This window comes from Prunus persica, chromosome G4, assembly GCF_000346465.2.
Source record: "Prunus persica cultivar Lovell chromosome G4, Prunus_persica_NCBIv2, whole genome shotgun sequence".
Taxonomy (NCBI): domain Eukaryota; kingdom Viridiplantae; phylum Streptophyta; class Magnoliopsida; order Rosales; family Rosaceae; genus Prunus; species Prunus persica.
The window spans coordinates 9,576,117-9,586,493 of NC_034012.1; the positions used below are offsets into that span (position 1 = coordinate 9,576,117).

At 39.8% G+C, this 10,377-nt stretch overlaps 2 protein-coding genes across 2 annotated transcripts; both read right to left on the minus strand.

The window, feature by feature from the left end:
• Positions 95-2,111, minus strand: LOC18778184 (polygalacturonase). The gene is made up of 3 exons (XM_007212104.2): positions 1,925-2,111; positions 1,395-1,703; positions 95-1,231 (listed from the first exon to the last, which is right to left on the minus strand). Exons 1-3 carry the CDS (start codon positions 2,057-2,059, stop codon positions 470-472), a joined length of 1,206 nt encoding a protein of 401 aa, XP_007212166.2. The 5' UTR covers positions 2,060-2,111; the 3' UTR covers positions 95-469.
• On the minus strand, positions 7,944-9,799 carry LOC18778927 (polygalacturonase). The gene is made up of 3 exons (XM_007214662.2): positions 9,663-9,799; positions 9,133-9,441; positions 7,944-8,969 (listed from the first exon to the last, which is right to left on the minus strand). The coding sequence occupies exons 1-3, from the start codon at positions 9,795-9,797 to the stop codon at positions 8,208-8,210; spliced, it is 1,206 nt and encodes a 401-aa protein (XP_007214724.1). The 5' UTR covers positions 9,798-9,799; the 3' UTR covers positions 7,944-8,207.

Sequence of the window (10,377 nt, forward strand, 5' to 3'; positions counted from 1 at the left end):
AATTACCCTGCAATTTTCGGTCGTCCGTTTGCTTAATCGGCGTCTGTGAAATAACTCATTGACATCCAACAAACCCATAAAACAGAGCCTATTAATTCATGCTATATTACCTTGATTTAATGTTCAAGTTTCATATAAACACGCAAATGCAGTTAAAATCCAAATAATAATAACCACATTGAAACGAACTCCTTGAGCTAATTTTTGTTCCCGACGAATACTAGTAAATGATTAGTCTGAACAAACAATATTTAAAGCCAGAAGTTATTACAAAAAGCAGCAATATTTAAAGCCAGATGTGATTCTTAGATACGTACATCACCACCCATCATTCAATTAAGTATGAAGGAAGGGGTGAATACCCTATTATATATATAACAAACCATTTTGATCTGTCTTTATCTCTTTCTCTATCTGTCTTTATCTCTTTCTCTATCTTGGATGTAAAGATGTCGTAGGTGAACTAATATCAGGCAACAGCTCGTGTATTACAAGCAGCAGGATCAACATGGCCAGCCACAGCAGGCTTCACGTTTTTACATCTAAATTGAGTCTCCAAACGGTCATCCCCTTCGACGAGAACTCTCAAGTCGATAAACCTGATGTCCTTACATGCGTCGGGAGCAGTGCCACACTCAAGAATAACGATACGAGGGTCCACGGAAGTGCCCTTAATGTTCTTGAAGCTCACATTTTCCACCTTAACTTTGGAGGGGTTTGTCGTTCGGCACTGTTTTGATGGGCAATGCTCCTGGTCTAGGATTATAGCCATGTTCTGAAGATAGTCGAAAATAATGTCTTCAAAAATCAAATTAGAGATGGCTATATTAGCATTAGAAGCCGCCGAACTCTGGATCCTAATTGCACCCTCAGTGTGTGAGAAGGTACAGTTTCTCACCGTCACGCCCTTAATCGGCTCCTCTTTGCCAGTGTTGCCTAGGACACTCACACCAAGGCCATTGCCTTGTGAGCAGGTCATTTTTTCGATGTTGATCCCAGTATTTCCATCTAGGATAGTGACACAGTTGTCGTGAAGGATTTTGATGTTTGTATTGATGATGTTAATGTTTGTTGACTTTTCGATCAGGATTCCCTCCCCACCTTTGATGCCAATGTCAACATCGTCCACTGTCACGTTTATTGACCGATAAATGCCAATGTGACCGCCGACGCTATTGTTCGATGTTATGCCTTGGATGTGTGAATCCTTAACCATAGCGAAAATTAAATTCTGCATTCAATCAAAGAAGCATTAATTAATCCCGATCGAACAGATCATAACTTCCTGTCTTCATTTTGTTTGAAGAAGTTTTGAGTTCAAAACTCATGTACGATAAATAGTTGTTGAATAAACAAACAAAAAAATTAAAATTATTGAGAATGGGGATGCGTACTAGAGGCGGTTGTTCGCATTGTTTAGCTTTAGTACAATTGCCTTCAAATCCTTGGCCATCAAAAATGCCATCGCCTGAGATGAACAAGTTGTTAACCTGCGTGAAACTAATCCACGCATTAGGGTGCGCACCTCCAGTTACCGACTGCTTTTTTGAAGACTGCACTGTTCCGTCAACCTTAAAGTGAATAGTTTTTGCTTTGCAGGGCCCTGCAAAATCAACCGGACCAACTATATATGTTCCTTTGGGTATCACATATCTGTTATTTTGCCTCTCACTGCAGGCTTGTGTCCATGCTTGTGTGAAAGCCTGACAATTTAGTCACGTAACAAGAAAACATTAGTTTGATGAGAAACAATTCAGTTGGCTTGTAAACTTTTTCATAACACCAAAGGTATCACACAGCACACTAAATTTTATTCACCGAATGACGCAATAGTATTTGATTGTTCGATGAAAAAACTAAAGTTTATTTTGTTAGAGAAAAATCTGAATTTCAATATCATGATGGAGAGTTGGTTATTTGTTACCTTGGTATCATCTGTCTTGCCATCACCCTTGGCTCCAAATTTAACGACATCAACACTGATAGCTTTGGCTTTGATGGCACATATCGCTACCAAGAACAAAAACCAGGTAATTCCATGAATAAATTTTGAACCCATGTTTTAGAATTGTATTTGTACAACTTTTAGCCGCTGATAATCTCAATACTGTTGGATTCAGGATCGTTCTCAAAGGGTGCATTTTATAGTGTCAAAAAGGAAACTCGCCACTGCAAAATTGTGAACCAAAATTTATGTGGACCACTACTAATCTCTTAAGTCCTATTCAGGTGCTGACTTTCTTTTATTTATTTACTTTCCTTTATGTGGATTCAATTTCCTCCAATTTTAGTTGTTATTTTTGCTTAATTTAGGCTCCTACTATTCACACAAGAAACATATGTCTTGCTTCTTCCAAGAAACTACGTTCACGGGGTAAATTTCGTTGACCTCCAGCAAATTCTGTGAATAAGAAAAAGTTTTGTTGACCTCTAACAAATTGTTTCAATAACTTTCGTCCACAAGATTTGAACTCATGATCTACTTAAACAAAATGGAGACTGTGTGTTAGTAGACCAAATCATCAATGATAATTTATTTAATATTATAATGTTTATTGGTTATTTTTTTATTAGTAATTATAATATACCTACAACAATAGTTTGCATTCTAATTTTTGTAAATACTCTTGATCTACATACATATATAATAATGTACCTATTATTTTTTATGAATAAAAATCGGCCTATTATATCTATTCGCGTCACTACACACATATTTTGATATTGATCTCATTTAATTATTTATAATGGGGGTTGGAGTAGTGTGGGACGGAGAGAGTATTAGATAATTAGTGAATACTTGGTGTGTGAAATAGGAGTAATTTTTGTATGTTCCGAGTACTGGTGGGTGAAATAGGCATCTTTTCAAACTTTTCTTTAACTAAATACACATGCACCCATAGTTTCTCAACAAAGTGGCTTCACAAAGAATATGACAAAACTGAATTTGGGAGAAGCAAGAAACCAAATATCTGATATTCTTAAGATAGTACAGAGATATATGCCGTGGTGTAGCACATCTGCCTTAATACATATGTACTTGTGCAAGGTTGTTTGTTATCCTTTTTTTCTTAGCCAAAAAAGGGAAGTAAGCAAATGCAATGAGCAGGACACAGCAGGCTTCACTTTTTAACATCTAAATTGAGCTTCGAAACAGTCGTCCTTCGACAGTAATTTTCACGTGGATAAACTTGGCGTCCTTGCATGCGCCGAATGCGGTGCTGCACTCAAAGAACGATGATATGAGGGTGCACGGAGGTGCCCTTAATTTTCTTGCAGCTCACATTTGACACCTTGACTATGGAGGGGGATTTGGCTTGGGGCACTGCTTTGCTTGGCAATGCTCTTGGTCTAAGATTATATGGATGTTCTGAAGCTAGTCCAATGTCCTCAAAAACCAAATTATAGACGGCTATATCAACATTAGAAGCCGCCAAACTCTGGATCCTATAATAGCACCCTCAGTGTGAGAAGGTACAGTTTCTTATCGCCACTCCCATAACCGGCCCATCTGTCAGTTTTGCCTAGGACCCTATGCCAAGCCCATTGCCGTCTTCGTGTACAGGTCATTTTTTGGATGTTGATCCCGGTGTTTCCATCTAGGATAGTGACACAGTTGTTGTTCACGATTGTTGATTCTTGGATTATAATTCCCTCCCGCCAGACTCAGTGACCTCAACGTCGTCCACTGTCACATCCATGCTCTTGTAAATGAAAATATGAGCTTCGAAGTGTAACACCCCAACTCCAAATTTAACCCCTTATTTAAATTATTTAAGTGAAATTATAAATTTACCCTTGGGATAAGGGTATTTTGATCATTTTCTTACCCGGAGAGAGTTAGGGGCAGTGACTGGTATTTTTGGATAAGTCGTACTGAGATGAGTTCGTAGACACGTGGTAGGCTCAAATCGGAGTTGTAACGAGAGAGATATAGTCAAAAGAAACTCAGTGGCACAATCGTAATTATTTCGAAATGGGATTTTTATAAAAACCAGATTTCTCTCTCTCTCTCTCTCTCTCTCCCCGACGGTCTCTCTCTCTCTCTCCTCGAATCTCTTGCCACCGGCCGCGGCCGCGGACGGGACCGGTGCCAAAAGGACTAGCTCGGCCTCGGCGTCACGACCCGGCCCTTCCCCAACATCGGCCGTCGTTCCAGCCGCCGGAAAAAGGCGATTTTTGCCCAGTTTTTTCTCAAACTTCGCCGGCTCCGATCTTCCTCCTTCGGCCTCTATTTCTGGCGATCAAGGTATGGAAATTCATCCATTCTTCATAATCTAGTTGCCTGTCGGGTAGGATTGGATCTATTCTTAGCGTAGGTAATTCGATTTACGAATTGAAATTCGGCCGGTTTAGGGATCGCGATTCCGGCCACCTCCGGTCAGTTTTTGGGGTAGGTCTAAGAACAAAAGTGGCTTCAAATAGGGTGTTATACCTAGGGTAGGAGTTTGGAGCCATGGTTTTGAGATTTTCCGGCGATGCGTAATCGGTTTGGGCACCCAGCGCTGCCGGCGCATGTGGCGGCGCGTGGGCCAGGGTAGTGAAGTTGCACTGTGTCTCGATGACATCCATAGGTTGTCACGAGTGCGTAGGATTTCGCGAATCTCAATTCGGACGTCATTTGACTATCGAACGGATACCGCCTATTGCGTGTTATCCGGGTTCGATAGGTTGGGACCTTTGAATGGTGTCAAATTTAATATATGTTAATCTAGGTATTTCTAGGATCGTGTAGGATTTCACGGATTGTGAATCGGAGCCCCGGATGTTCCGATTTATAAATTTAAAGTTTATGTTTTGTAACAACCGTCAGATCGTGCGATCGTGAGTGATCCGACCGTCCGATCTGGACCAAACTTGCAGGACAAGTATCCTATACCTTGTAGAATCCATAGGATCTTTCAGATCAGAATTTGGAGGTCGTGGGCCCCGTGGGCCCGTTTGACCAGGGTTAGGGTAGTTTGACCCTTGGTTGATCGTGAGTCTTCCGGAGTAGTCTCACCTTCCCAGGAGGATTTAAGTGGCCGTAGAGATAGGTCTTGAGTGTTAGATGAATCTTGTTGATTATGTGGGATTAGAAATTAATATGTATGTTTATATATGTTTATAAAAGTATAAAAGAGAGTCTAGAATGTCAGTTTGAAGTGCTATACGCACTACCTTAGGCACATCCCCGGATTTTGGTTACACTACATGTACCACCCTGTGAAAGTTAGGTCCCACGTGGCGTAGGTTATTCGGCGTGCGGACAGGCCCCATACGTGGCATTGGTAGTATCGGCGTATGGGGAGATTACATAATAATATGTTGAGGTCGCACGTGGCGTAGGTTATTCGGCGTGTCGACAGACCCCATACGTGGCTTTGGTTGTACCGGCGTATGGGAAGATATTGTGATATGATGTTGAGGTCTCACGTGACGTAGGTTATCCGACGTTGAGACAGACCTCATACGTGGCGTTGGTTGTACCGGCGTATGTGGAGATATTGTGATTGTATGGTGAGGTCGCATGTGGCGTAGGTTATCCGGCGTGTCGACAGACCCCATACGTGGCGTTGGTTGTACCGGCGTATGGGGAGATATTGTGATAGTATGGTGAGGTCGCACGTAGCATAGGTTATCCGGCGTGTCGACAGACCCCATACGCGGCGTTGGTTGTACCGGCGTATGGGGAGATATGTGATATGATGTGCATGTCTCTCGTGGCGTAGGTTATCCGGCGTTGAGACAGACCCCATACATGGCGTTGGTTGTACCGGTGTATGGGGAGATATTGTGATAGTATGGTGAGGTCGCACGTGGCGTAGGTTATTCGACGTGTTGACAGACCCCATACGTGGCGTGGGTAGTACCAGCGTATGGGGAGATTATGTGAAATACAGATAAATGAATAAAAGTATTGCCTATGTGTGGAATTGGGTTTTAGGGAAGAACTACGTGTGGCTTGATCCCTCAGTGAGGGTATGTAGGCAGCCTAAGGTTATTAGGTGCAGCTGCGGACATAGATATGATTGTGTTAGGAGGTTAAAACCTTATATATTGGGATTGGAAAAGCAAAATGATGCATGTCGAAATTTAGTAGTCATAGTTCATATTTGAATTTATTGGTTGCCTTGTTTAAGGCATGAATTGATTTGTTAGTGTACTTGATAGTTTGTTGAGAATTATTGGAAGGCCGAAGGCCGTTTATATGAATTGCATGAAATTATTTTGTGCATGCTGCCTGTTGGGAATATTAAATGTATTTTATGCAGATTGAAATTTTGGGAAATGTCCAATTTATAAGGGAGACTCTGCTGAAATTTCGGCAGAAAGTCTCAGTCTTTAGTAAGTGGGCCCGGCATCAGGATGATGTCGGAAATTCCACAGGATTCGCCTCGGGTTTTGAGAAATTCGGGGTGGGTCCTTTCACGAAGTTATGCCTTGGATATGTACATCCTTAACCATAGCGAAAGCTAAATTCTGCATTCTACAGACTTGTATCAAAGAAGGATTAATCTCGATCAAATAGATTTAACTCCCGTCTCCATTTTGTTAGAAGAAGTTTTGAGTTCAAAACTCATGTACGATAGTTGTTGAATATTAGTTTTTCTCAATGAACATAGAGAACTCAGTACCGAAATTGAAAGAAAATAAAAAATGGCAAAAAGTAATTTTAGGTCCATGTGGTTTACCACTTTTACTACTAAGGTCCCTGTGGTTTCAATTTCGTCACTTTTGTCCCTGTGATTTCAATTTGAACCAATTTAAGGACAATTCCCAATTTCTGATACTTATTGAGGGGCATTTTGGTCCAAACTTGCAGCACCTCCCCAACCACCCAACAGCCACCTAGCAGCCTCTCCAAAAACTTATCTCTGCTGTAAACCAGGAACAAACAATGCTCCATTTGAATTTTTGTTGATAAAAATTATGGCCATCTATACATAAACATCAACTAACAAAATCATAATCGAGCGGGTCTTAGGATTACACAAGGGAGATACATTTCTTTATTTTTTTTCTGAACCCAAAGAAAAACTCACAATTATAATCATAATCCATCTCATTTCTTCATAAGGGATGAAGGTAATCTCAAGCCAAAAAAGAAAAACAAGGTAGCCAGAGCAAGTCGACTTCGGTCTTTTGTAAGCTTCATAAAAGTAGCCTAGGATTACAACACCGTCATCAATTGTAGCTCTTACTGCACCTTGCAGACTGTGGGGAGCAAATGCAACAAAAAATCATTGTCTAATTTGGATTTTGGCTTAAGAAGACTGTGGCCTTTTGGTGAGAACAATGAGGAAAGTCTAGCTCATCCACATTCGTGCATCTTCCTGTTTGGTGGTACCTCAAATAAATATGTGTATTCTGTACTCAATTTCATTTTGTGGGGATTCTTCTGGATTGTAGTTGAGGTATCTGCACCCAAAGTGATTCTGGTTTTACTTGGATTTGGAATGATTTCTAAAAAGCGAATCAGGTCAGCTTGTGCTATGTCAGTATAATCAAAGTTTATGCAGGAAATTATAAACCATTATTTTTAGAATCTAACTCCTCTGTTTGTTTTGGCATTTCTTGGCTTTTAAATTTTTAGAATCCATGCATTGAAAATCCAAGGGGTATCCTCTATCTGCTATATCTGTGAGTTCAACTAAATCTTACCACAAAATTTTGAACCGATTTTTTTGTGGACTTATCTCTGCAGAGGTCCTCCTAACTTCCTTGATTTCTTTTAATTTCTTCTGGTTGGAGTCAAATTACCCTGCAATTTTCAGTCGTGCGTTTGCTTAATCGGCGTCTGTGAAATAACTCATTGACATCCAACAAACCCCATAAAACAGAGCCTATTAATGCATGCTATATTACCTTGATTTAATGTTCAAGTTTGATATAAACACGCAAATGCAGTTAAAATCCAAATAATAATCACCACATTGGAACGAACTCCTTGAGCTAATTTTTGTTCCCGACGAATACTAGTAAATGATTAGTCTGAACAAACAATATTTAAAGCCAGAAGTTATTACAAAAAGCAGCAATATTTAAAGCCAGATGTGATTCTTAGATACGTACATCACCACCCATCATTCAATTAAGTATGAAGGAAGGGGTGAATACCCTATTATATATATAACAAACCATTTTGATCTGTCTTTATCTCTTTCTCTATCTGTCTTTATCTCTTTCTCTATCTTGGATGTAAAGATGTCGTAGGTGAACTAATATCAGGCAACAGCTCGTGTATTACAAGCAGCAGGATCAACATGGCCAGCCACGGCAGGCTTCACGTTTTTACATCTAAATTGAGTCTCCAAACGGTCATCCCCTTCGACGAGAACTCTCAAGTCGATAAACCTGATGTCCTTACATGCGTCGGGAGCAGTGCCACACTCAAGAATAACGATACGAGGGTCCACGGAAGTGCCCTTAATGTTCTTGAAGCTCACATTTTCCACCTTAACTTTGGAGGGGTTTGTCGTTCGGCACTGTTTTGATGGGCAATGCTCCTGGTCTAGGATTATAGCCATGTTCTGAAGATAGTCGAAAATAATGTCTTCAAAAATCAAATTAGAGATGGCTATATTAGCATTAGAAGCCGCCGCACTCTGGATCCTAATTGCACCCTCAGTATGTGAGAAGGTACAGTTTCTCACGGTCACGCCCTTAATCGGCTCCTCTTTGCCAGTGTTGCCTAGGACACTCACACCAAGGCCATTGCCTTGTGAGCAGGTCATTTTTTCGATGTTGATCCCAGTGTTTCCATCTAGGATAGTGACACAGTTGTCGTGAAGGATTTTGATGTTTGTATTGATGATGTTAATGTTTGTTGACTTTTCGATCAGGATTCCCTCCCCACCTTTGATGCCAATGTCAACATCGTCCACTGTCACGTTTATTGACCGATAAATGCCAATGTGACCGCCGACGCTATTGTTCGATGTTATGCCTTGGATGTGTGAATCCTTAACCATAGCGAAAATTAAATTCTGCATTCAATCAAAGAAGCATTAATTAATCCCGATCGAACAGATCATAACTTCCTGTCTTCATTTTGTTTGAAGAAGTTTTGAGTTCAAAACTCATGTACGATAAATAGTTGTTGAATAAACAAACAAAAAAATTAAAATTATTGAGAATGGGGATGCGTACTAGAGGCGGTTGTTCGCATTGTTTAGCTTTAGTACAATTGCCTTCAAATCCTTGGCCATCAAAAATGCCATCGCCTGAGATGAACAAGTTGTTAACCTGCGTGAAACTAATCCACGCATTAGGGTGCGCACCTCCAGTTACCGACTGCTTTTTTGAAGACTGCACTGTTCCGTCAACCTTAAAGTGAATAGTTTTTGCTTTGCAGGGCCCTGCAAAATCAACCGGACCAACTATATATGTTCCTTTGGGTATCACATATCTGTTATTTTGCCTCTCACTGCAGGCTTGTGTCCATGCTTGTGTGAAAGCCTGACAATTTAGTCACGTAACAAGAAAACATTAGTTTGATGAGAAACAATTCAGTTGGCTTGTAAACTTTTTCATAACACCAAAGGTATCACACAGCACACTAAATTTTATTCACCGAATGACGCAATAGTATTTGATTGTTCGATGAAAAAACTAAAGTTTATTTTGTTAGAGAAAAATCTGAATTTCAATATCATGATCGAGAGTTGGTTATTTGTTACCTTGGTATCATCTGTCTTGCCATCACCCTTGGCTCCAAATTTAACGACATCAACACTGATAGCTTTGGCTTTGATGGCACATATCGCTACCAAGAACAAAAACCAGGTAATTCCATGAATAAATTTTGAACCCATGTTTTAGAATTGTATTTGTACAACTTTTAGCCGCTGATAATCTCAATACTGTTGGATTCAGGATCGTTCTCAAAGGGTGCATTTTATAGTGTCAAAAAGGAAACTCGCCACTGCAAAATTGTGAACCAAAATTTATGTGGACCACTACTAATCTCTTAAGTCCTATTCAGGTGCTGACTTTCTTTTATTTATTTACTTTCCTTTAGGTGGATTCAATTTCCTCCAATTTTAGTTGTTATTTTTGCTTAATTTAGGCTCCTACTATTCACACAAGAAACATATGTCTTGCTTCTTCCAAGAAACTACGTTCACGGGTAAATTTCGTTGACCTCCGGCAAATTCTGTGAATAAGAAAAAGTTTTGTTGACCTCTAACAAATTGTTTCAATAACTTTCGTCCACATGATTTGAACTCATGATCTACTTAAACAAAATAGAGACTCTGTGTTAGTAGACCAAATCATCAATGATAATTTATTTAATATTATAATGTTTATTGGTTATTTTTATTATTAGTAATTATAATATACCTACAACAATAGTTTGCATTCTAATTTTTGTAAATACTCTTGATGTATATA

What these genes read in the sequence shown, in the direction of transcription:
- LOC18778184 (XM_007212104.2), bottom strand. Translation starts at nt 2,059, where the DNA reads ATGGGTTCAAAATTTATTCATGGAATTACCTGGTTTTTGTTCTTGGTA. An exon ending in GCAAGACAGATGATACCAAG is followed by an intron (nt 1,704 to 1,924) that starts GTAACAAATAAC and finishes CTAAATTGTCAG; the next exon opens with GCTTTCACACAAGCATGGAC. An exon ending in AATGCGAACAACCGCCTCTA is followed by an intron (nt 1,232 to 1,394) that starts GTACGCATCCCC and finishes GATTGAATGCAG; the next exon opens with AATTTAATTTTCGCTATGGT.
- LOC18778927 (XM_007214662.2), bottom strand. Translation starts at nt 9,797, where the DNA reads ATGGGTTCAAAATTTATTCATGGAATTACCTGGTTTTTGTTCTTGGTA. An exon ending in GCAAGACAGATGATACCAAG is followed by an intron (nt 9,442 to 9,662) that starts GTAACAAATAAC and finishes CTAAATTGTCAG; the next exon opens with GCTTTCACACAAGCATGGAC. An exon ending in AATGCGAACAACCGCCTCTA is followed by an intron (nt 8,970 to 9,132) that starts GTACGCATCCCC and finishes GATTGAATGCAG; the next exon opens with AATTTAATTTTCGCTATGGT.